This window comes from Lynx rufus, unplaced genomic scaffold (assembly GCF_022079265.1).
Source record: "Lynx rufus isolate CCGP_SWC_20201006 ecotype Redwood Valley unplaced genomic scaffold, mLynRuf1.p SCAF_3, whole genome shotgun sequence".
In the NCBI taxonomy this organism is placed as follows: Eukaryota; Metazoa; Chordata; class Mammalia; order Carnivora; family Felidae; genus Lynx; species Lynx rufus.
This window is the reverse complement of record NW_025814845.1, coordinates 89030028-89056916: the sequence shown is the minus strand read 5'-3', so window position 1 is coordinate 89056916 and position 26889 is coordinate 89030028. Positions and strand designations below refer to the sequence as shown.

The window sequence follows — 26889 nt, the reverse complement described above, 5'->3', positions numbered from 1 at the left end:
GAAGTGACACAAATAAATGGAAAGATATACCATATTTGTGGACTGGAAGAATAAATATTGTTAAACTGTCCATACCCAAAGCAATCTACAGATTTAATGCAACCCCTATCTAAATATCAATAGTATTTTTCACAGAACTAGAGCAAAGAATCCTAAAATTTTTATGGAACCACAAAAGACCCTGAACAACCAAGCAATCTTGAAAAGAACAAAGCTGGAGGTATCACAATCCTAGATTTCAAGATATACTACAAGCCTATAGTAATCAAAACAGTATGGTACTGGCACAAAAAGACACATAGATCAATAATAGAACAAGATACAAAGCCCAGAAATAAATTGATGCTTACATGGTAAATTAATCTACAACAAAGGCGGCAAGAATATACAATCTGGAAAAGACAGTCTCTTCAATAAATGGTGTTGGGAAAGCTGGCCATGTACATTTAAAAAAATGAAATTGGACCACTTTCTTACACCATACATAAAAATAAACTCAAAATAGACTAGAGAATTAAAAACCTAAATGTGAGACCTGAAACCAGAAGACTACTAAAAGAGAACATAGGCAGTAATCTCTTAGACGTCAGCCTTAGCAACATTTTTCCAGATTTGTCTCCTCAGGCAAGGGAAATAAAAGCAAAAATAAACTACTGGGACTACAACAAAATAAACCATTAGCAAAACAAAAAGACAACCTACAAAATGGGAGAAGATATTTGTGAATAATATATCTGATAAGGGGTTAATATCCAAAATATAAAAACTTATACAACTCAATGCACAAAAAAAAACAAATTATTTGATTAAAAAATAGGTAGAGGACCTGAATAGACATTTGTCCAAAGAAGACCTATAGATGGCCAACAGACACATCCCTAATCAGCAGGGAAATACAAATTAAAACCACAATGAGATATCACCTCACATCAGTCAGCATACCTAGTATCAAAAAGACAAGAAATAACAAGTATTAGTGCGGAAGTGGAGAAAGGGAACCCTTGTGCACTATTGGTGGGAATGTAAATTGCTGCAGCCATTATGGAAAACATGGAGGTTTCTCAAAAAAATTACACACACACACGCACACACCACTACCCTGTGATCCATCAATTCCACTACTGAGTATTTACCCAAAGGAAACAAAAACAATTCAAAAAGATGTATGCATCTCTATATTTATTGCAGCATTATTTACAATAGCCAAGATATGGAAGCAACCTAAGTGTCCATTGACAGATGAATGGATAAAGAAGATGTGATACACACACACACACACCCCAGAATATTACTTGAGTCCTAAAAAAGAATGACTTCTTGCCATTTGCAACATTCATAAATCTAGAGAGAATTATGCTAAGTGAAATAAGACAGACAGAGAAAGATAGATACCATATGATTTCACTTATATGTGGAATCTAAAAAACAGACCAAAGAACTAACAAAAACAGAAGCAGATACATAAATACAGAGAAAAACTGGTGGTTTCCAGACTGCAGAGGTGGGGAGGATGGATGAATTAGGTGAAGGAGATTAAGAAGTACAAACTTCCAGGGGCGCTTGGGTGCTCCGTTGGTTAAGCAACCAACTCTTGATTTCAGCTCAGGTCATGATCTCGTGATTCTTGAGATCAAGCACAGTGCCTGTTTGGGATTCTCTCTCTCTCTCTCTGCCCTTCTCCTGCACTCTCTCAAAATAAATAAGCTTTAAAAAAAAGTATAAACTTCCAGTTACAAATAAGTCATGGGCTGAAAAGTATAGCATAGAGAATACAGTGCATAATACTGTAATATTGTATGATGACAGATAGTAATCACATTTATTGTGGTCAGCATTGCATAATGTATAGAATTGTTGAATCACTTGATCATACACCTGAAACTAATATAACACTATGTCAACTATACTTCAATTAAAGAAAAAGTTACCTACCCATCCACCACCAATTTTTCTCATGCCACTGATTTTTTAGAGACACTTGGTCATTTGCCTACAGGATGTTCCTTATTCTGGATTTTTAGAGACTTCATTAGATATAAAGTTCAATATTTTAGGCAAGAATTCTTGATGGGTGGTGCTATGTCCTTTTTATTACATATAAAGTTATGTTGTCTGGATATCCCACAACTAGTGACACTAAGATTGATCACTGGACCAGCTTGATATTTCCTTTACAAAATTCCCCCACAACCTTTCATCTTAATGGTCCTTAGTAGCCTGTGTGATTGTTGACTAGATTCCTTTGTCAATAGGAACTATAAAATGGTGATTTCTAATTCAGCATTCTTTCTGCATTTATTTACTAGTTTTCTATAGAGAAGAATTTTCCTTCATCAACTATTTTGTTTCCATGAAATGCAATTCATAATAAAAAGGAAGAATAGTGTTTAATTCTTTCCCTTTATTTACCAAGTTTCAAAGCAATGAGTTAATGCTCTTTGTTTTTTTGGTGCTCGTTGGAAAACCTCTGATGGTAAAAAATATTTGCTAGGTACCTACTCTGTGTCACACAGATTGACTTCTTGCTTACATCAATGCTTTCTGGAGGAAAAGTTTATGGAAGTTATTATACTCATTCATTTACTCAGTGAATATTTATTAAGTTCTTACTAAACAGTGCCATACCCTGCTTTAGGTACTGGGGTTTCAGTAATGAATAACATGTCAGAAATCCCTGCCCCATCATAGATCTTACATTCTAGTGGTGGAAGAGAGACAATAAACAAGAGAAATATGTAAGATACGTAGCAAAATAATAAGTATAAGCAGAAAAATAAAGCGAGGAGGGAGGATATAAAATGTCAGGGGTAAGTTCTGAAATTTTAGATAAGGTAGTCTGGAGAGGCTCACTCACTGAGGTTACTTTTAGGTAAAGAGCTGGAGGAAAGGATGGAGCCAGCCATGCAGATGTCTGTGGAAGAGTGTTCTAGGCAGAGGCACCAACCAGTGCAGTGTTCATAAGAGAGCAACTTTCCAGGATATTTGAGGAGCAAGCAGCAAGGAGGCTAATGGGGCATGTGTCACAGGTGCTGGTAGTGAGAGGTTAAAGAATAAATAGTTGGGGCACCTGGGTGGCTCAGTCAGTTAAGCATCTGACTTTGGCTGAGGTCATGATCTCAAGGTTTGAGTTCAATCCCCACATCGGGCTCTGTGCCGACGGCTTAGACCCTGGAGCCTGGTTTGGATGCTGTGTCTCCCTCTATCTCTCTGCTCCTCCCCCACTCACACTCTGTCTCTCTGTCTCTCTCTCTTAAAAATAAATAAACATTAAATTTAAAAAAAAAGAGCAAATAGTTGGAGAGGTTGGACAGATGGTTGGGGTGGGTGGAGGGAGACAAGGGCAGATAGTCAAGCCTGGTAGTAAGGGAAATAGGGAATTTAAAGCAGAGGCACCACATGATTTGACTTACATTAAATTTTATTTTTTATAATTTTTTAATGTTATTTATTTTGAGAGAGACAGAGACAGAGCACAAGCAGGGAAGAGGCAAAGAGAGAGGGAGACACAGAATCTGAAGCAGCTTCCAGGCTCTGAGCTGTCAGCACAGAGCCCGACACAGGGTTTGAACTCATGAGCTGTGAGATCATGACCTGAGCCAAAGTTGGACACTCAACTGACTGAGCTACCTGGGCGCCCCTGACTTGCAGTTGAAATCAAGATTACTCTGGCTGCTGTGTGGCGACTAGGCTGTATAAGGGCAAGGGGAGAAGCAGGGAGACCAGTTAGGAAGCCACGCAGTCATCCAGGGAAGAGATGATAGTGATAAGAATAAGTTGGTAGGGAGGGAAATGGTGAGAAGCAGTCACGTTCTGGATGTATTTTGAAGCTGGAGCCAGAAGGATTGACCAGTAGTTAGATGGAGGCATGAGAAGAAATGAGCAGTTAAGGGTGACTCCAGGGGTGTGGGCCTGAGAACTGGAAAAATGGAGCTGCTTTCAACAAAGATGGGGAAGACTGTGAGAGCAGTAGGCATGCTTGTATCTGCTTCATTTATGAAATTTATCCAGTGGTGTGCTGGTAGATGCTGGTAAATTGGCTTTGGAGAGGGAGAGGAAATCCCTGATTTGTAGCTTTTGCTAATTCCTGTGGTGTGATTACTCCCACCATGGGTGATTTCAAGCCAAATTTATATGATGCCACAGAACACAAACTAGGAAGTGGTACCCTAGTCTCTGATGTGGTGATAGACCCCCATGTCAGGACACCACTGTTAACTGTTTATTGTAGTTTTTTGTACCTATCTTCCCTTCCCCTCCCTTGTCAACAGTAAACCCCTTGAGGGGCGCCTGGGTGGCGCAGTCGGTTAAGCGTCCGACTTCAGCCAGGTCACGATCTCGCGGTCCGTGAGTTCGAGCCCCGCGTCGGGCTCTGGGCTGATGGCTCAGAGCCTGGAGCCTGTTTCCGATTCTGTGTCTCCCTCTCTCTCTGCCCCTCCCCCGTTCATGCTCTGTCTCTCTCTGTCCCAAAAATAAAAAAAATAAAATAAAATAAAAAACAAACAAACAAAAAAAAAACAGTAAACCCCTTGAAAACAGAATCTGTTTTTATATTCCAAATATGCCTTATAAATAAGCATTAAATAAATGTCGGGAGATATGTATGGATACATGAATTAATAATAATTCTCTTTTGGCATTGCTTGGTATTATTTGAGTTTACTGAAGACTTATTTAATTCCCCATTGACATCAGTTCTTAAATGTAAAAACACACGGTTTTAGGATTTCAAATCATATTATTTCTTTTGATGCTTATATAAGCAGTTGAGCAATGTACTTTATGTTCATTACATGTAGCTATAATCTTAGTAAAAAGAGGAAAGAAATAAATTTTAAAACATTTTTCAGGGAGAACGGAAGCCATTGACTCTTGCCAGTGAAGATGGACAGTTTTTTCCCTCCCAGTTTTATTGAGATAGAATTAACATACAATGCTGTTTATGTTTAGGTGAACGGCATATTGACCTGACACATGTATCGGGAGATGATGACCACAGTAAGTTTAGTTAACATCCATCTCATCATAGAGTTAACAATTCTTTTTTCTTTGTGATGAGAGATTTACTCACGTAACAACTTTCAAGTATACCGTACAGCAATGTTAACTATAGTCACCATGCTGTACATTACATCTCCAGCGTTCACTTATCTGGAAGTTTGTACCTTTTGATCACCTTCACCTAATTCCCTACCTCACCCTCTGCCTCTAGTAACCACAGATCTGATCTCTTTTTCTATGAGTTTGTTTTGTTAGATTCCACATATGGGTGAGATCATGTATTTGTCTTTCTCTGAAGCTCTACAGTTCAATTTCACTTTTCAGTATAATACTACTTGGGGTTTCTTCTCCTTCTCCTCCTCTTCTGCCCCTTTTCCCTCCTCCTCCTCTTTCTTCTCCTGATTCAAAACTCTAAAGTTTAAGGTCATCCGTGCTCATGGATTGGAAGAACAAATATTGTCAAAATGTCAATACTACCGAAAGCTATCTACACATTCAATGCAATCCCAATCAAAATTGCACCAGCATTCTTCTCGAAACTAGAACAAGCAATCCTAAAATTCATATGGAACCACAAAAGGCCCTGAATAGCCAAAGTAATTTTGAAGAAGAAGACCAAAGCAGGAGGCATCACAATCCCAGACTTTAGCCTCTACTACAAAGCTGTCATCATCAAGACAGCATGGTATTGGCACAAAAACAGACACATAGACCAATGGAATAGAATAGAAACCCCAGAACTAGACCCACAAACATATGGCCAACTAATCTTTGGCAAAGCAGGAAAGAACATCCAATGGAAAAAAGACAGTCTCTTTAACAAATGGTGCTGGGAGAACTGGACAGCAACATGCAGAAGATTGAAACTAGACCACTTTCTCACACCATTCACAAAAATAAACTCAAAATGGATAAAGGACCTGAATGTGAGACAGGAAACCATCAAAATCCTAGAGGAGAAAGCAGGAAAAGACCTCTCTGACCTCAGCCGTAGCAATCTCTTACTCGACACATCCCCAAAGGCAAGGGAATTAAAAGCAAAAATGAACTACTGGGACCTTATGAAGATAAAAAGCTTCTGCACAGCAAAGGAAACAGCCAACAAAACTAAAAGGCAACCAACGGAATGGGAAAAGATATTTGCAAATGACATATCGGACAAAGGGCTAGTATCCAAAATCTATAAAGAGCTCACCAAACTCCACACCCGAAAAACAAATAACCCAGTGAAGAAATGGGCAGAAAACATGAATAGACATTTCTCTAAAGAAGACATCCGGATGGCCAACAGGCACATGAAAAGATGCTCAATGTCGCTCCTCATCAGGGAAATACAAATCAAAACCACACTCAGATATCACCTCACGCCAGTCAGAGTGGCCAAAATGAACAAATCAGGAGACTATAGACGCTGGAGAGGATGTGGAGAAACGGGAACCCTCTTGCACTGTTGGTGGGAATGCAAACTGGTACAGCCGCTCTGGAAAACTGTGTGGAGGTTCCTCAGAAAATTAAAAATAGACCTACCCTATGACCCAGCAATAGCACTGCTAGGAATTTACCCAAGGGATACAGGAGTACTGATGCATAGGGGTCCATGTACCCCAATGTTTATAGCAGCACTCCCAACAATAGCCAAATTATGGAAAGAGCCTAAATGTCCATCAACTGATGAATGGATAAAAAAATTGTGGTTTATATACACAATGGAGTACTATGTGGCAATGAGAAAGAATGAAATATGGCCCTTTGTAGCAACGTGGATGGAACTGGAGAGTGTTAATGCTAAGTGAAATAAGCCATACAGAGGAAGACAGATACCATATGTTTTTACTCTTACATGGATCCTGAGAAACTTAACAGAAACCCATGGGGGAGGGGTATGGAAAAAAAAAAAGAGGTTAGAGTGGGAGAGAGCCAAAGCATAAGAGACTGTTAAAAACTGAGAACAAACTGAGGGTTGATGGGGGTGGGAGGGAGGGAAGGGTGGGTGATGGGTATTGAGGAGGGCACCTTTTGGGATGAGCACTGGGTGTTGTATGGAAACCAATTTGACAATAAATTTCATATATTGAAAAAAAATAAATCATAAAAAAATAAATGAAAAATAAAGTTTAAGGTCAAAGAACACAATTTGTTAGCTTATCAGGCAAAAAAATTCTACTGAAAGGGAGTGAACTATAAAAGCTTACTTTTTTTATCAATTTTTTGAATCCATATCAAAAATACATTTAGTCAACTGTCATTGTTACCTCAGTTTACTCTTCTTTCGTCCTTATTATTATTTTTAAGTTTTTTTTTTAATGTTTACTTATTTTTGAGAGAGAGAGAGAGAGACAGAGTGCAAGCTGGGGAGGGAAACACAGAATCCACAGCAGGCTCCAGGCTCTGAGCTGTCAGCACACAGCCTGTCATGGGGCTCAAACTCACGAACTGTGAGATCATGATCTGAGCCGAAGTCGGACACTTCACTGACTGAGCCACCCAAGAACCCCATATTATTATTATTGTTGTTGTTATTATTATTATTATTATTATTATTTAATGTTTATTTATTAGTGAGAGAGAAAGAGACAGAACGCCATCAGGGGAGGGGCAGAGAGAGAAGGAGATGCAGAATCCCAAGTAGGCTCCAGGCTCTGAGCTGTCAGCACAGAGCCTGTCGCAGGGCTCAAACTCGTGAACCGTGAGATCATGACCTGAGCCAAAGTCAGACACTTAACCGACTGAGCCACCCACGTGCCCCCAGTTTACCCTTCTTTCGAATGAGTGCCACCTTTTGTTTTCTAGTAGTGGTTCTAATTATTCCACCTCTAAGCAAGAGCAAGTGAGAGAAGAGATGTAAAATAAAAATATTAATATATTCATCGATCTTTCAGTGGACAGATCAGAATCACTAAACCAAGGGAAGTTTGGAGTATAGCTTGGTTTCATTTATCCTTGAAAGCCCACCTTTTAGAAATAGTTTTAAAGACTTACAAATTTTGTATGACTCTATAGTAAGTTTGCTGTCAGTATGTGCTCAAATATATCCCAGATATACATCTCTTTTTAACACTCAGGTAAAAATTATTTTCTTGGTGTGTGTTTAAATGCAACATGAAACATTGGTTTTGTGGTATTAAAAATCAAAGACGACATACTGTGATTCCCTTTTATCTATTTATAAATACTAAGTTGTTTTACTGTTTCTGAAATATTAATGATTTGTATATATTCAGGTGAACATGATCTCTTTGCTACAGTGAGTGTTTTTTTGTTTTGTTTTGTTTTAGGACCTGGACATTCTGAAATTAAAGGTAAATCTCTCTTTATCATAAAATTTATATTACAGAATTGAAAACAAAGATAAGGTATTGCACTTTTCTTATACATGTGCAATATATTGACATTATGCATTTTTCTCAAAAATTATCCTTTGCTGTGGTAAATTTTGGGTTTTTTTACATGTGGCTCAAGGTAAAAATTTTAGTTAAATTCTTGGGATATTACAGAAATGAAGCAAAAAAGAACTACAGCTATCTTCTTATATGTCAGTGTAGCTATAAATTGCAGATAATATGACCATGTGATAGTAGTAACTCAGCTTTCACCTTAGTGTAGGTACAGAGACCTTTCTCACAGTGTGGTAAACTTTCCTTCTCACACTCACCATCCACGGCCTGCTAACCAAAAACCACCCAAATGGCTCCTGGTGCATTTCACCTTTGCTGAATACCCTTCTCCTCTTCCTTTACTCTTTCCTCAAAACCAAAGAAATTCCTGAAGAAATTGCCACCAGAGGAGAGATAAGATCTTTTCATGATAGGTATTTTCTCACTTACTTTTTTATAAGTCAGATGTCCCCAAGTCCTCCAGCTCTTAGAGCTACCCTTTACTACTCATAGAAATGAATTATTATCTCTTTATATTCATATAAATTTCCGTATTGTTTATATGAAATTCATATGTTTAGTATTTCTTTATTATTCATATAATATGACTATCAGAAGTTTATGGTCCTCCTCAGGATTTTTTTATTATTCCTGGGGGACTTTCATATGTTCAAGATCACCCCTATTCTAAATGCCTAATCTCAATTATTTCTTTGCTGTAATTTATTTTCTTCCTTCTTTATTCCTTTTCCCCTTCCTTCCCTCTCTCTCTCTCTCTCCCTTCCTTCCTTCCTTCCTTCCTTCCTTCAGACCTCAGGTGCAAAGAGATGCGTTTATGACACTCCTCAGCTTATTCCACATAATCAGCATTGGGCTAGGCAGGGTACCTCTCTTGTTTTATTTATTCTCCTTTATTTCAGTACCTTACTCCCATCCCCCTTAGGCAACCATTTTAATGTGTATTAAAATGTGTATGCCTTGTTTGTACACATTCTTACCCAAGTGTACTCTCTTGTGAGCATACATTTTTAAGTCACATAATATGGTGTTGTAGATCTCATATTTCCTTTATTTCTTTTTATAAAGCATTAAGTTTTAAAGATCTGTCTGTGTTGCTCTGTGTCCATCTAATATTTGCTTCTAACTTTCTGCCTGAAACCCTCTGTTCATCTTTCACAATTTACTGCCTACTTTCTCAGTAACAGACTCGCAGCTGTCAGTCATATTCTCTTCTTCAGGATGTGTGAGAGAATTTCTCTGAGACATCTAGCTGGACAAGGAGTATTCGGTCTCAGGGCATGCATCTACTTAACTTGGCTAACTATTGCCTGCATGTTCTTTGGCAGAGCTATACCAGTCCTTACCTCTACCTCCAACAATGCCCGAGGGTTCTCCTCATCCTCACTAACATTAAGTGTTCTCCAGCTTTCTAATTTTGCTAGTCTCATATTGTCAGGCCATATGGCATTATGTATCAATTTGAATTTTTATAATAACCAATGACTTTGAGTTTCTCTTCATACTAGCTTTTGAGTTTCCACCTTTTCTTTACTGTATCCTTTCGCAAGTACATATCTTTTGCTTAATTTCACATTGGGGTTGCAGTCTTGTTGATTTGCATTCTAGATGTTAAATCCGTTTTCAGTCTTAGACATTGCAAATACCTTCCTCCATTTTGTCACCCATCTATTAACTTTATCCATAGTGAGCTTTGTTGAATAGAGATCTTTATGTAAATCAAAGTCATTGACACTTTTCTTGTGGTTTGTGCTTTTGGAGCTCTGTGATATTTTTCAAATATCCAGCACACCTCAGCTACACTGGACTTTCCCCATCTTCCTTTGTTGAGCATTTAATATGAATGTTTGAATCTCCTCTTTGATTCATAAGGGTGCTTTTGTGAAAGCTTCTGAGCAGAGCCTCTCTCTGTCCCAGAAAATAAATAACCTAGGAATGTGGATATAGCTATGTATGTCCAGAGACAAGACTCATGATTGCTGCAGTCAAGTAACATTGCCCTTCTGGGCTGTGCCATCCACAGACACATCCTCACCCAAGACCAAACAACATGCTGGTGGGAATCCACCTTTGGACCCCCCTCAGCTCAAAAAAATCATGATCCTGTCCTCTGAAATGTTCTAGGATGACAAAGTGAAGATGGAATCATCGCATAGAACTTCAAGCAAAAGTCTAAGGAAGAGGAGAAAATCTTTTGTTTATGTTTTTAACTTCTATATCCCAGATGCCTAATACTAACAACGCCTACTATAATATCTTTGTATGACTCCTGAAGAGCTGCCTTCTTATGTACAAAATGAGAAGAGCCTTTTTAATGTCAGCTCAGTACTCTTTTGGTCAGTGTTAGTCACGGTTCCCTACCTTATGTAAGGACTTTATGAATCAGAGTTGAAAAAGAAGCTTTCCTTCTCCGACCCAACCATTCTGAATGCAGAAAAGCACTGCACCAGGAGTCTCACCATTTACTTGTACCAAGACACCTAGTTTGTGCCTGCAAAATTTCTACACAGTTCATCATGAGCCTTCACAATTACCTAGGTATAGAAAGGAAATTAGATGGTGTGATTTGGGGATTTGTACTGTCCTTTTTAAAGAGAGGACAAGTTTTAAGACAGAAAATTATGATCAAAGTTTTAATGATTTTAATTAATTTTTATTATAAACACAAGGATAAACATTGGAACTTTTTGTTTTCTTATAGAAGAAACAGAACTTTTGACTGCTAATATGGATGCAGGTAAGTTAACATTATTCTGGGGTTTTTTGTTTGTTTTTAAATTTTTTTTAACATTTATTTTTGAGAGAGACACACAGAGCATGAGTTGGGGAGGGGCAAAGAGAGAGGGGGGCACAGAATCTGAAGCAGGCTCCAAGCTCTGAGCTGTCAGCACAAAGCCTGACGCGGGGCTTGAACCCACAAACTATGAGATCATGACCTGAGCCGAACTCAGACGCTTAACCGACTGAGCCACCCAGACGCCCCAACATTATTCTGTTTTACTAGTGCTTCCCTGGTTTAAGTCTGCATTTCAATGTTGTGTGTGTGTGTGTGTGTGTGTATGTGTGTTTGTATAATTGATTCAAACAACAATTACCTTTGTTATCAATTAAATAGAAAAAAATAACATTACTCTTCTCCTTTCCTTATCATTTTTAAGACAAACAAACATATATGCTTCTTGGGAACTGCTTTTAAAAATAGGTTCATTCACAAGGCAAATTTTGAAGTGAAAACAATATTTTAGACCTACATAAAGTTTTTTTATTTGCTATGAGCTTTGTCAGGTCAGTTTTGTCAAAAACAACCAGATTTCCAGCATGGCACATGACATACATTTTGAAATAGAAAAATAATGGACTTTACGTGAATTAACTTGTTCTTTTACAATGTTTTAAAGTATGATAACAGAAGGTCTGTGAAGATCTGTATCCTGTCCAGTTGTATACTAAGAGCCAAATGAATTAAAGCATCAAATCCCTGAAGAGACAGTAATTAATAAGCTTTTGGGTCAGACAATCTTGTGTTACATCCTGACTCATTATTTATTTACTGTGTAACCTTAGGTGAACAACTTAACCTCAAATACAAATTGGGAATAAATAGCTCCCTATTTGGGGGGAATTTAAGTGAAAGTTCATGTAAGACTCTCTTCTAATTGCCAGGCACCAAAATTAATTAACCATTTTTTTTCATCAGGTGATGAGTAAAAGATTTAGATCTTTTTTTTTTTAATTTTTTTTAACATTTATTTATTTTTGAGACAGAGAGCATGAACAGGGGAGGGTCAGAGAAGGAGGGAGACACAGAATCTGAAACAGGCTCCAGGCTCTGAGCTGTCAGCACAGAGCCCGACGCGGGGCTCGAACCCATGGACCGCGAGATCATGACCTGAGCCGAAGTCGGACGCTTAACCGACTGAGCCACCCAGGCGCCCCTAGATCTTAAAGATATAGATAGATAACAGTCTGAAGAGATTTTCCACAAAGGCCCTTTATTTTCTACGCAAGATAGCATCAGTTTTCAGATAGTACCCAAGCTGCTTCCATAGTCCTCATTATAGGAGGTCTCTCTCTTTTTAAAGGTCCAAAAAGAAATTTAAAATCTTAGCATCACACTCTTCCCCCAACCTTGTTCTTAGAACGGGTGGGACCAAAAAAACAAAACAAAACAAAACAAAACAAAACAAAACAAAACAAAATGAAAAAGAAAAACCAAAAAAACAAAAAACAAATCTACCCAGATTCACTCACAACTTAAGGACCTACCTCCTTCTTATATGCTCAAAGTAACTGACAGTGATATTAATTTTCTCATTTGGGGCTAAGAAGCAAGTTTGTAAAAATTTTTGTGATGTGGTAAAATATATAGAAAGAATAAGGAAAACCTCTTATATTTTTACCTTCTTCTTTTTCATGAATTCTTTTGCCAATTCACATCTTAAGTCTTTCTCTGCCATGTTCTCTGTGACAACTATGCCACATCTAAACACTCACAGAGAAAGGAAATATCATCGCATGTCAAGTGACTAAAAAACACCCTTTAGCCCACTGATCCTGAATTTTCCATGGGTCCCTGGCACGTTACCTCTCAGGGTTAATGTGATGATTAGATGAGATAAACTATATACAAAGTATTTAGCATGGGGACTGACACATAGAAAGTACTCAAATGTTAACATCATTAACGTTAATATTATTGAAAAGAATTCCATATGAATAGCCACTAAAAAGTAAAAACTATGAAAAGTGAGAAGATATAGGTGCCCGTGTTATCATCTCATTCTGATGATTTCTGAATGAGACCCTCGTCCTGAGTATGCCTGGCCATGTGACATTTTTTATCTGCCAGGGACTGGTAAATATTTAACCCCCACAGCTAGCCTCTTTCTGCCCCCAGTGTGTCTTTAGGCAGAACTTCAGAGAATCAAGCCAGTTCTCGTGTTAAGCCAGAATTTTTAAACAAGGTAAATAGTACCACTTAGCATCCAAAATAATTTATGAATCAATTCAGACTGTTTTATTTTAGCTGTGACTCTGCTGTTTTTGTGGCATAGATCATCAAGAAGTAATGGGTTCAAAATCATAATGATACAATCTCTTCCTTTCTTGAAGAAAGAAAACGGATAAAGTCACTTCTCCCTAAACTATCCTGTGGAGTTAAACCCATCCGGCCCACTCGAAGGAAACGAGTTGTCGGAGGAAAGCCAGCAGAAGTGGTAAACCTATGACTTCCCAGGAGCAGTCCAAGTTTGAGAAACTAAAAGTGGGTGGGGAGGATATGTAATGATAAGAGACTGGGATTCTTGCAATGGACGCATCTTAGGGTCTCCTGTCTGTACCACCGTCTGGTAGAATGGCAGTGACCACACCAATGTCTTCTACAGGGAGACTTCCCATGGCAGGTGGCAATTAAGGATAACGAGAAAATCAACTGTGGAGGAATTTATATTGGAGGCTGTTGGATTCTAACTGCTGCACACTGTGTCAGGTAAAAAATGTCTCCAATAAGATTTTGGATTCCTTGAAATAATAAAAATGGGTAATAGAGATTGTGGCAGATGACAAATAAAACCATGTGACAAATTCCACTCTATTAACAGCTAAATCTCCTACAATATTCATGATAGGAACCCCAGAGGCCATCCCCCCAGAAGCTACTGAGTTCTTCCCCCCAGACCAAATTATTGATCCCAGATGGCAAGGTCAGACCAAACCCATAGGTACCAAGTTGTGTCACTTAGCACATTTGCATGATGGGAAGCAAATAGGGAAAGCAAATAGATAGTACCTACGTTTTGTAGAGTTAGGACCAAACTGTTGAGAAGAGTGTATGACTGAAAAGTGCATAAAAAAATGATAGTAGCCTGGCATTTTCTCTGGTCTCACCTCAATGAAGATGTTGTTTAAAGAGCTGCATGCATTTAAAGACTTCAAATACACAAAGCATTGTTTCACCTTCCATGTCCTCTTAAGTGTCTTTGATACGTGTTCCAGACAGTGAAGATGTTCAAAGCTCGGTACTAATTGTCTCACATGCCGCTCCAGCCCTGACTTGCTTGCTTTGTACCTGCGTGCATCACTGATATCTCTTCTTATTCTCATAAAGAGGCCAATCAATCATATGGGAGTAGAGCTCCACTTATGACCTTTTTTAAACTTAATTACCTCTTTAAAGACTATATCTCCAAATATAGTTATGATGTGGGTTAGATCTTCAACCTATGAATTTTAGGGGAACACAATCCAGTCCATACCAGTGGCTGAAGGGCAGTACAAAAAAGGTATTGATAACGAGTCAAGATCAGCAAGGAGGAGGGCAGAGTTTGGGATTCCAGCGTCAGTTCTCATCTTTAGAATGAATGAGGCATCATTTACTGAGCACCTCTTACAGATTAGAAAATGTATGTGCACTTTCACATATGTTGTCTTGTTTTAATATTCTTAACAGCCCTAAAAGGTAAATATTTTGTAGGTTAGTAGACTGAGACTGACAAGTTATATAACTTGGTCCACTTCTCCCTTAAGAGATGATGAAAATGTCAGACACTTGCTTTGCCAGGCTCATTTGTTGCTAGAGTATCTAAATGATGTTGTTGGGTTTTTTTTTTTTTTAGTTATTTATTTTGAGAGAGAGAGAGCATGAGCGGGGAGCGGCAGAGAGAGAGAGGGAGAGAGAGAATCCCAAGCCTGCCCCACACTGTCAGCACAAAGCCCGACACGGGGCTCAAACCCACAAAGTATGAGATAATGACCTGAGCCAAAATCAAGAGTCGGACACTTAACCGACTGAGCCACCTGAGTGTCTCTAAATGATGTTTTTAATATGGCCCATTAGGCTCCATATGATCTGATCCCTACTTACCTTCACCAATTTCATCTTGTCCCACAGCTTCAACTCTTGCTGTCTGCTCTGCCTGTTTTGGACTTTGTTCAGCTACTCAAGTTCACCTTGCTCCCTGCTGCAAAGAGACCTTCATGTGTTACTTCTCATGCCTGCAATGATCTTTCCTACCCTGTTTATCTAGTCAGTGCTGCTCTTTATTCAGATCTCAGCCCCATCTTCTCTTCCTCAGAGAATCTTTCCAGACTCCCTTAAGTCAAAGCCATCTTGATAAGTTCTCAGAACCCATGTGCTGTTGATTCCTCTCACTTTACATGGTAGAATCGTATCCTCATTATTGTCATTATCCATTTAATACTGCATCTAGATCCTGAGCTCCATGAAGGCAGAAACTATTTCTGATTTTGCTCATTTCTGTAGCCCAGTGGCTAGCACAGTGCCTGGCAATAGTCATTTATTGACTATTATAGGTATACACTATAAGTATTTGTTGAGTAAATTGAATGAATAAACAGGGTTAACCTTTAAACAATATTCAGGACCTCTGGTCCTTAAAAACAACCAAAATTTATATGAAGCACACCATTCTTGGAAATCCCGAATACCTCATTAGCTCCTGAAACATCACGGTTTAACTGTTAGGTGATTACCTGAGAAAATGATGGTAAATGCCAATTTGTTGGAAACCATGATGTAAAAATTGGTGTGCAAATTAAGTGAGGCAGAAGAAGAGACAATATTTAGCTCATTTACCATTTCAACTGAATTTTAAAACAGCTAATATATTCCAGGCACAATGCTAGATGCAGGCATCTATCCATAGATGAATTAGACCCCATCTTTGACTTAAGGTGGCACAGTCCAACAGGAAGAAAGACTTGTGAGCAAATAAATAAGATGCAGTATTAGGATGAAGTCAATCTTAAATGTCAGGATAGTGACTGCTGTGGTCTTCACCCTGAGAACCTCTGGGGTAGCGAGTAATGATGTGTGTCCTGATTCCCCATATCCCCATGGCTACATGCTTTCTAGTCTCTGCTTGAACACCTTCAGTGATGGTGCTCTCACTCCAGAGGCAGCCAATTCATTCCACTTCTAGGCATCTCTGGTTATTAGTGAGTTCTGTATGTCCCTGATATTGACCACTTAGATGGATTGCTTATTCCTCTCTTCATTTACCCACTGACTTTAATTGTATCCCATAAATTTAATCAAATCACTTCATGACAGCAAACCGCTTCACGATTAAAAAATCTGAGAAAAGGAAGAAAGTACTTTAAAAGGGAGAATATAAAGATGAAACATCAGATGTTCATGTTTATAATTGTTTTTTTTTTCTCAATATAAATATATCTTATCTCACTTTTCCTTTCCGTTATAGTGTCAGTAAAGCTCACCATTACCAAATATGGACATCATTTCTACATCTGTTAAGACCTGAGGAAGAGCTAGTTGTTCAGCTAGCAAATAAAATTATTATCCATGAAAACTACAATGGAAGCAGCTATGAAAATGACATAGCTTTGATTGAAATGAAAAAACACTCAAAGAGAAAAGAATGTGTGCTGCCTAATTCTGTCCCTGCCTGTGTCCCCTGGTCTCCATATCTATTCCAACCTAATGACAGATGCATTATTTCTGGCTGGGGCCGAGAAAAAGGTACATGCTTTAAAATTTGTTAATCAGAATCCAGGGGCTGGTATAAATGAGAATATAAATGGGTAGGAGCTAATCTCCTAGTACAAAGAGAGAAACATAGCCTCAAATCCAGGAAAAAGAGCATTCAGGCAGGACTGGCTTCATGGGCAGGAGACCCGTGCAGTTGCCCAGTACCCCAGGCTCCATAGGGCCCCATGCTTAGTGTAATGCTCTGCTGTCATTATCATGAAATTCTTACTAATTTTTGCAGAGGCCCCCACCTCACGTTTTTATTTTTCACTGGGCCCTGAAAATTATGTAGCTGATCCTGATCCAGAGTTTCAAAGGATACCTACACTGTGTGATCTTGAAGCATATGTTGAGGGGTAACCATTTACAAAGAAAAAAAAAGTAGAGTGACAGGGGGACGTATGTAGCATGGACTTTCTGGGTTTGTTAGAGAGACATGGATGAAAGATAAAATGGTTTTCAAGGGAAGAGTCACAGTATAGGTAAGTCTTTAATCTGCTCTCTCCTCTACTCCCCCATTCTCCTTGCCCCCTGCCCCCACAGTCACATCCTGCAAAGAGGAAGAAAACATAAAGAATTATTCCTTAAGCTTCTAAGAAGACTTGAGGTGGATGTTTGTATGAATAAGAGATGTAGATTGTAGACATGTGGGGACAATTTATTAGAAAAATTGACTAAATTTGAAGTTTGATTAAAATTAGTCAATGCTTTTCCCTTTGTCTTGAAGGGTTAAATTTGAAATTTAGCTTCCTTTTGACCTCCTACATTTTCTTTGTAAATAACTTCACAACACTGGTCTTACAGACTTATACTCTAGCACATTCTTTATACTTGCCACATTGAAAAGTATAAAAAATACGTATAAATTGACCCAAATGCATCATATGGTTGAATATGCAAGACTAAATTTTGTTAGTAATTAATTTATCCAGAAGGCATTATGTCCTTACGTTTGTTTAAAAAAAATTTTTTTTATCGTCTATGTTTACAAATATACACAGGAGCAGAGATAAAAGTATTATAAATCTACTTACTCATCCATCACCCAGTTTCCAGTTACCAACACTCAACGTTCTTGTTTTAGCTCTCTGCATCAGTCACAATCACAATAGGATAATTAGGAAGGGTTATTTGTAAAGTGGTTAATTACAAGGATGTGGGTAGGGGGTTGAGCAATTACAAGGTCTGTGCAGGAACCCAGGACTAACAGTACCAGAACAGCCTCTCTTAGATCTGAAGACGTGAGAGGAAGGAGAAGTTACCAAGAGAAAGAGCTTCAGGTAGACCAGGGTGCCTTGAGAGAAGCAATGACTTTGGATTAAAGGTTATAGCCAGCCCCAATATCGCTATCCTCTCTTCTTACCCTCTCTTCCTTGTGCTGGGGTTTTATGTTGGAAACCAGAGGCTAAGGGGTTCCTATTGAGGCATTCCCTCCAGGTCAGCCTCTTTGGGCAGGGGGCAGGACACTGAAGGGTGGAGGATACATCTGAAGGACAATTGGGAGCTATTAAACATATTTCCTCTCCTCCCTGCCCCCCCAATCCCCCCCCACCGCCAACACATTCATTTTTTCCTGGAGCATATTAAATCAAACCCAGATATCATGTAATTTCACCCACGAATATTCCAGTAGATATCTTTACCAGGTAAGGACTTAAAAAAACAAAAATAAAACAAAAACACAACACCATTCATACCCAATAAAATGAAAGTGATCCCATGATATCATCTAATAACCATCCTGTGTTTATTAGCATATGCTAGGATTTCACTGGTGAAAAATATGGACACAGTCATCAAAGAGTGCAGAGGCTGGAAGATGGAAAGACAAAGACCAGTTCTCAAGGGACTTGCAGTCCAGAGGAGGCATCAGATATGAATGTCACCATCAGACAGCAGAATGGGACAGGTGCCTCACAATGTATACAACACAAGAGCTCAGGGAAGGAAACACTCTCCTGAGCCATTAAAAACTGTTCACATAGTACAGGAGTTCCCATTTTTTTAAAGGCTTCTCCTGAGTTAGAGGAAATAATAAATTACTAATTAAAAAAAAAAAAGCTCTTAACCTGAAGAAGGTAGCATCGTAAAATTACCTTTTAGGTAGGACTTGAAGGAGAAAAGAAGAAACTCCTTCCTAATTTGCCATATACTTTGGTGGAGTTTTGTCTTCCCCCGCTTCCCAGAAGAGAAGAATATTAGTTTTACAGTTAACTACAATGTGCTCACTACAGTGCTAGGATCCGTGGAGGTGTCCTCTCAGGATTAGCCAGAAGTCTCTGTCTCCCAATAGCTTATAGATTAACTGAGGGGGTATGTCATTTGGCATAAGATGTTTCGTGTAATTGAATTACTGAGTTCATAGATTAATGAATTACATAAATATTTATTAAGCAGCTACTTTGTGCTAGCATGAGGCTGGGTGCTGGCATAGCATTTAGTGAATCAGGCCTAGTCCCTGCCTTCCTAGAGCATAACATTTGCTGAAAGCTGGGGAAAAGGGGGAGGAGAGATGGGGCAAAGATTCACTCCTTATACCAGAGACATCTCACCCTGTATTCTTAACGTTTTCCTCATCTTCCCTGGACTGTCAATAAGCAACAGTGCCTGCCACTTCTCTTTCTGTGGATGAAAAATTTTCAAGTCCCAAATCTCTAACTTAAATGAAAAGGAAATCCTAGACTCTCTTTCAAATCACTTAGGAGATGGAGTTCCTTAGACACATAAAAACACATACACACTGATAACTTCATATATATTTTCTTCATTTAACTCCTTACATTAAAAAGATGTTCTCACTCTAAGAAGCACTTTCAAGGAAATGCAGGACTGTAAAACGATAGGAGCTATTTATGTTAGAAAATGCTGATCACTGACTCCTACCCAGCTCCCCCACTAGACTCAGCAATCAGATGCGAAGGAGTATACCTTCTTCATCTCAGGTCTTTATTAAATGAGTATGACTTAGGGCATGTGTTCTGTAATGCCCCTTAACTATCTTTATTTTTATTTATTTTTAATGTTTATTTTTGAGAGACAGAGCATGAACAGGAGTGGGGGGGTCAGAAAGAGAGAGAGGGAGAAAGAGTATCTGAAGCAGCCTCCCCACTGTCAGCACAAAGCCCGATGGGAACAAACCCATGCTGTGAGATCAAGACCTGAGCCAAAGTCTGACGCTCAACCGACTGAGCCACCAGGTGCCCCAACCCCTTAACTATTTTTAGAAAGACAGTTGTAAAAACTGGACATCTGAGCAGTGTGTGATTAAATATGCTAATGAACTATCTCAGAAGTCTATAATGTATTAGGGAATATGTATATAATCTTCTATATTCCTCATGGTTCACTAAGTTATGAGAATAAGTATTTATTGGTATTCCTCATTTGTGACTTGTAAATGTCTGTTTGTTCTCTCACTATGCTTAGATAACCAAAAAGTCTATTCACTTCAGTGGGGTGAAGTTAAGCTACTAAACAACTGCTCCAAGTTTTACCCGGGTCGCTACTTTGAAAAAAAAATGGAATGTGCAGGTAAGCACTAAGTGGTTTCTCTAAGATGTGTACGTATACCCTCTACCAACCATCTCTCCTCCTCACCAAATCTGCACCCTTGCTTTGGGCCCTGGACCCTTCAATTAGACCTTCTGGCTATTGCTTCCCTTCCTGTTAGTTCAAGTTCCCTCATGCTAAACTAAGAAGAAAAATCTTCCTTATGCTATCATACAGCAGTATAGCAAGGTAACTAAGAGCACAGACTCTGCATCCAGACTGCCTGGGTTTATATCTCAGTTTTTACCAATTACTACTCATGTGACCTTGAGCAAGTTTCCTCATCTGCAAAATTAGGGATCTTAGTAAATGGGAAACTGAGATGCAGAGCAGGTATAAAACTTGCCCGAAGTCTTACAGACAAGAAGTGATATGTCCAGGATCCAAACCCAAACTTCTGCATAAAAATCTGAGTTATCTCATTTCAAATGGGTGCAGTTGGAAGTAAATTCTCCCTCCTCAGAAACCCCATTGCACTTCTTATGAGACCTGCCAGTGTCTTCTTTAATATCATAGTGTTGCTAGTACCCCTACCTAACACAGCTACAACAGTTCCTACTTTGGTGGTGACCCAAGGGCAGGGAACCAGGCAGGGCAATGCATTTAGGATGCTTTTTTTTTTATTTGAGAGAGAGAGAGAGAGAGAGAGAGAACATGCGCAAGTTGGGGAGAGGAGCAGAGGGAGGGAGAGTGATTGTTAAACAGGCTTAGAGCAGAGCTGGACATACTTAGAGCAGAGCTGGACACAGGGCTCGATCCTACAACCCAGGGATCATGACCTCAGCCAAAACCAAGAGTCAGACACTCAACTGTCTGAGCCACCCAGGCACCCCTAGTATGCTTTATTAAAACCACTTATAAATAGTGTATTACAGAAAAATGCAAAGTTATTGACATCCTGTAACTTTTTGGATCACTGACTTAAAAACCTTAGAAAGTCCTAAGAGTGAGAAGAAAATAAACAGACCATTCCCTGTGCCCTCCCTTCCTTCTTAAATGGAGTTCGGAATTCCAGAGGACAAAAGGGGAGAATTTCACAAAACCTGTTGGAAGACAATTAACACAATTAAGAGGAAAAGCTCTGAGGTCTGGGTGCCTGATTTCAAGTCCAACCTCTTGCCACTTATTAACTGTATGGCCTTGGACGAATTAGTTAACCTCTCTGTGCCTTATTTGTCTCATCTTAAAATAGGGATAATAATACTTGCCTCATAGGGTTGTTTTTTAGGATTAAAACAATGAATGGCTAATACATACTAAGCACTCAATAAGCACTAAGTATTCCTATTATTTTCCCAATCAGCCTTGGATGCCACTTTCAGATTGCAATCTCATCAGAGTATAAATTTGCATAAAATAGAGGAAGCAAGGGAAACACTCACTAAATTTGCAGAATGAGCAGAAGACAAAGTATACAACTGTATGCGCCCAGTAGGGACCTGTAAGAGATTATGTGTTATTTCGTGTTAGGAAAGTGTAGGAGAGCCAAAGTTGGTACACGCATTGGTGGAGGAGACAGGAAGTCGTCATGGTGGCCTCCGCAAATGGAAGTACATGTGTGATTTTCTTTTCCCTTTGTCTTTTCCAGGTACAGATGACGGTTCCATTGATGCCTGTAAAGGGGACTCTGGAGGCCCCTTAGTCTGTCAAGATATCAACAATGTGACTTATGTTTGGGGTGTTGTGAGTTGGGGTGAAAACTGCGGAAAACCAGAGTTCCCTGGTGTTTACACTAAAGTGGCCAATTATTTTGACTGGATTAGCTATCACGTAGGAAGGTCTCTTATTTCTCAGTACAATATATGAAATTGTGATCTCTTCTGCTCTTTTCCTCTTGGGAGTTGGATTTTGATTGAAATGATACTACAGGATTAGTACTTCTCTAGGGAAAAAATAATAAAGCACATTTTATTGGATATTTTTAAAGATCTCTAACAAAGCCATATTAGAACTTTGCTGTAAATTATCAAATAAATATTTTAGTCGAGCATACATGTTTTGTTTATTAGAAAATGTGATTAAATTATCTCTTCATACAGGAATGGTATATTGGCTATACTAAAGGTTTTGCTAGTTGCATGATACTTGATTCACATAAGCCTGTATTCAAACCCCAATTCTACCACCTACTAATTACTTGACCCTGGACAATTTATGATCTTCTTTGTGTCTCATTTTCTACCTTTAAAATGGAAACTAGAATTCTGAGAAAATGGAGACACATACTAAAGTAAAATGGTTGCAAAGTACTTGTCTCAGAGAAATAACTGACCCCATAGCTCTTGTCCCGTTTCTCTGCTTCTTTTAACTATTAGAAGTTCTCGGAGCTCCTGGGTGGCTCAGTCAGTTAAGCATCCGACTTCAGCGTAGGCCATGATCTGGTAGGTCTGTGGGTTCAAGCCTCCCATCGGGCTCTGTGCTGACAGCTCAGAGCCTGGAGCCTGCTTCAGATGCTATGTCCCCCTCTCTCTCTCTGCCCCTCCATCGCTCACGCTCTGTGTCTCTCTCTTCCTCTCAAAAATAAACATTTAAAAAATAAAAAAAAAAAAAGTTGAAAAAAAGGTGTTAGAAGTTCTCTTTAAGGATTTGTCTTTAGTTCCCTGTTTCACAAGTCCTCCCTGACCCTCTTTTTAAACCTCTCCACAGACTCCACAACACAACCACTGCCCTCATGGGCGTCAAACCTTACAGTGTGACTGGCTCATCCCCCGCTGCTGCAGCAGCAGTAGACATAGTCAACATCATACTCTGCCTGGTCTGCTGCCTCCGTGGCTGCTGATCTTGGAATCCTTCTCAACCTCTTCCTTCTGGTCACTTCTTTCACTTTGTGTTTTCCCTAGTGATCTTACTTAGAGTCATCTCTAACTCCCATCCACAGTCCCATGACTCACAAACCCCTATCTCCAGCCCCGGTCTTTCTAAACTCCAGACTAGTATTTCACTGAGCACTTGACAACTCCATCTGGGTATCTAATAACAGTTCAAAAGAAACATGGGCAACCCAAAACTGCCCCTTCTTAAATCTGTCCTTCCCTCCTCAGTAAGTGGCACTTTTTCAGGGCTCTCCTGTGGACCCAATGTACAATAGGCCCCAGTCTCTTTCTCTTTTTTTTAATGTTTGTATTTTGAGAGAGAGAGAGAGAGCATGCGTGAGTGAGGGAGGGACGGGGTGGGGGGGGGAGGGGACAGAGGATCTGAAGCAGGCTCTGCGCTGGCAGCAGAGAGCCCAATGCAGGGCTCGAACCCACAAACTCTAAGACCACAACCTGAGCCAAAATTGGACTCTCAATCGACTGAGCCACCCAGACACCCCACCAGGCTTTCTATCACGTGAGCCTGCTGTAATCTCAGCACAGCACTTGTCATCACCCAACATGTTCCGTTTTCATTTGTTCCGCTGCCTCTTCCCCATGATGCTCACACACCCACTACTGCCTTCCCCTTACTACACTGTGAGACACAGGAGAAGAGAGACTGCCTGCCTTCTGCCCGCATCCCTAGCACTGGGTTCATAGGAGGTGCTCAGTGAAGAAACATTAGCTGCTTTTATTATTATTCTTTAAAATGCAGCTGTCATCATCCTGAAGACAGATATATTCTTCACATAAATATCACCTTCAATGCCTGGGGCTCAGTCCTGGATAAAGCCCGATTGTTTTAATAATAGAAATGCCCATTTCTACATACATTCCAAAATTGCTTACTGCCCAGATTTTTTTTTTCCTTTGTAAAAATTTTGGCAACATATACATACACTGTTTTGTTTTGTTTTGTTTTTTAACCATTTTGAAGTATACCATTCAGGAGCATTAAGTATGTTCCCATTGTTGTGTGACCATCACCATCTCCAGAAATTTTTCATCTTTGCAAAATGAAACTCTGTGCCCATTAAACACTAACTCCTCCTCCCCTCCCATGCTGTCCAGATTTTTAATTCCTTTTGTCACTGAATGCAAGAGAGTATTTGGTTATCTATGACTGTGTTAGAAAGACCCTAAGATATTGATCGAAATAACAATTAATTATTATTTCCTCCTGTGTCTGGGGATTGACTGGGCCAGTTCTTCAACTCTGGCTTCATGCCAGAGTTGGGATCACTGAAGGACTCTGGAAGGTTCACAGTGGAGGCACTGAGAAAGATGTACTGGAGGGGATGAGGGGAGGGTAGGAAAGACAGTTAAGAAACTTTTGGAGTGATTCAAATGTCAGACGGGGCTGGGGTAAGGGTCATCTTGAAGTCTTCTTCACTCACATGTCTGGTGCTTGGGCTGGGAGAACTCAAACAGCTGGGGCTTCTCTGACATCTCTCTCTCCATGTGGTCTCTCCACTTGAGCTCTCAACATGAGGTCTCAGGGACACTAGACTTCTCACCTAGCAACTGACAAGTGTCCCAAGAGAAGCTGCAAACAGGAACAGCATTTGTTTTTATAAACCTGGCCTTGGAAGTCATTTAGCCTTGCTTCCATTGCAAAGACCTGACCAGATTAAAGGGAAAAAATATAATCCATCTTTTGATGGGAGAGGTGTCAAAAAATTTGTGGCATATTATAAAACCACCACCTTGTCCTGACCCAGCAAACCTGGAGCATGTAGCATCTTAGAAGATGTCTGGGTTTGAGTACTAAGGGCTGCAAGCTGGGAGAACATAGCATCTTGACTCCTTGAAGGACGAAACCAGTCTGCACAGTGACCTGGGACCTGGAGGCTTCGCAGCAGAGTGGACCAGAGTCAGGCCTGAAGAGTGAAGAGCCAGCTTCTCCATAGTGACTCCATGTGACAGAGACTGGGAACAGCAGGAGTGAGATGACTGGACTCCCAGTTCAGAGGTCTATGTGAGGGTTCCTGGTTGCAGACCACAGAAGCCAATCTAATTGGTTTAACGAAAAAAAGATGTTTTCAAAGATATCATGCAGTTCACCGAATCTCCAGGAAAGCCAGAGAGTTTGCTATGCATCTGGGCATAATGCTCAAAGACTACTATAGGACTGCTTATAAAGATTCCCACTACCAGGAGCTTGGGTCCCAGGCTCCATTTACAGCTTGCACTGAGGCTTGGCACTGGATGCTACTGCTTGACCCTCTGCCACTACTGCTTCTTTGAGTTAGTATGGCCTTTCCTCAAGGTGGTCAACAAACAGAGCTCATGAGATATGGAGTGCTGCCATCATCTTATATTTAACCATGGCCTCAAAGTTCATTATCCTGTGAGGGAGATGGAAAACTAAATTATAAAGCTGCACTTTGCCAGGTATGGATGGAGAGGAAAACTCAAGGGAGACTCATAAATCAGCCTGAAGTGTCAAAGAAGGCTTCCCCAGAGGTGAGCTTAATCTGAATTATGGAAGAAATTTCCAGGCAGATATAAATGCAGGGCTCTGTGGCTTGAGGAGCCAAGTACAAAAGGGGACAGACAGTAGTTCAGCATGACTGGAGCCCAGGGTGCAGGGGAGGAGCTGGAGAGAGAGGAAAGGGCAGATCAGAGAGGGCTTCATGCCAGAGTTGGGACCACTGAAGGACTCTGGAAGGTTCACAGTGGAGGCACTGAGAAAGATGTACTGGAGGGGATGAGGGAAGGGTAGGAAAGACAGTTAAGAAACTTTTGGAGTGATCCAAATGAAAAATGATGAAGGTACAAACTACAGCAGGGCACTTTTAAAGAGGGTGGTCCTGATTCCAGATAAGTTAAGGAAAATAGATGGCAGCTGGGGACATAAAGAGGTGACAGGGCACTAGGAAAAAGGGTAGGAGTCTAGAATAACTCCCAAGTTTTCTCTTGGATAGTGAGATGGTTGCTGTTGCCATTGATCGAAGAAATAAAGGAAACAGAGAGAGAAGCAGGTTTGGTTAGTTAAGGATATTTTGAAGCTGTGAGGTTTTTGGGAGCCTAGGAAAGATGTATAGGATGCAGTAGGAAATATGAACCTGAAAAATCTGGTTCTAGATTTCTGGAAGTAGCCAGAAACCCAACCTAGAGAAACCACATACACCTGAATTAATCCTGATGGTCTAAAACCCTGCAATTGCACCCAAGTGGGTTCCTTTCCATCTTGTCCAGTGCACCCTCTCTGTGTGCTGAGTAATCTTACATTCTGCCCACTGAGATCACTTGAAAATCTCTTCCTTGATTGCCGTGTTTGAGTGTTTGTGTTCTCCCAAAACTCATATGTTGAAATCCTAATGCCCAATGTAATGGTATTAGGAAGTGGGGTCTTTGGAAGGTGTTTGGGTCATGAGGGTGGAGCCCTTATGAATGGAATTACTATTTTTACAATAGAGACTCCAGAAACCCCACCTCTCTCCCACCGTGTGAGGGTCAGTCGTGTACAAACTGGATGACAGCCTTCTCCAGGACCTAACTACTCTGGTGCCCTGATCTTCAACTTCCAGCCTTCAGAACTGTGAGAAATAAACTCCTGTTGTTTATAAATCACCCAATCAGT

The 26889-nt window shown here is 39.9% G+C and overlaps 1 protein-coding gene across 1 annotated transcript in view; it reads left to right on the top strand.

Annotated features, from left to right (window-relative positions):
* Positions 1–22431, top strand: part of CFI (complement factor I) — a 45232-nt gene extending 22801 nt beyond the window's left edge. Inside the window, exons 8-14 of the mRNA XM_047092274.1 lie at positions 8274–8297; positions 11092–11127; positions 13503–13606; positions 13775–13878; positions 16613–16890; positions 20326–20430; positions 22037–22431. Of these exons, the coding sequence (XP_046948230.1) occupies positions 8274–8297; positions 11092–11127; positions 13503–13606; positions 13775–13878; positions 16613–16890; positions 20326–20430; positions 22037–22254 (869 nt within the window). The 3' untranslated portion in view covers positions 22255–22431. The remainder of the gene's footprint in view (positions 1–8273; positions 8298–11091; positions 11128–13502; positions 13607–13774; positions 13879–16612; positions 16891–20325; positions 20431–22036) is intronic.
* The last annotated feature ends 4458 nt before the right edge of the window (positions 22432–26889 follow it).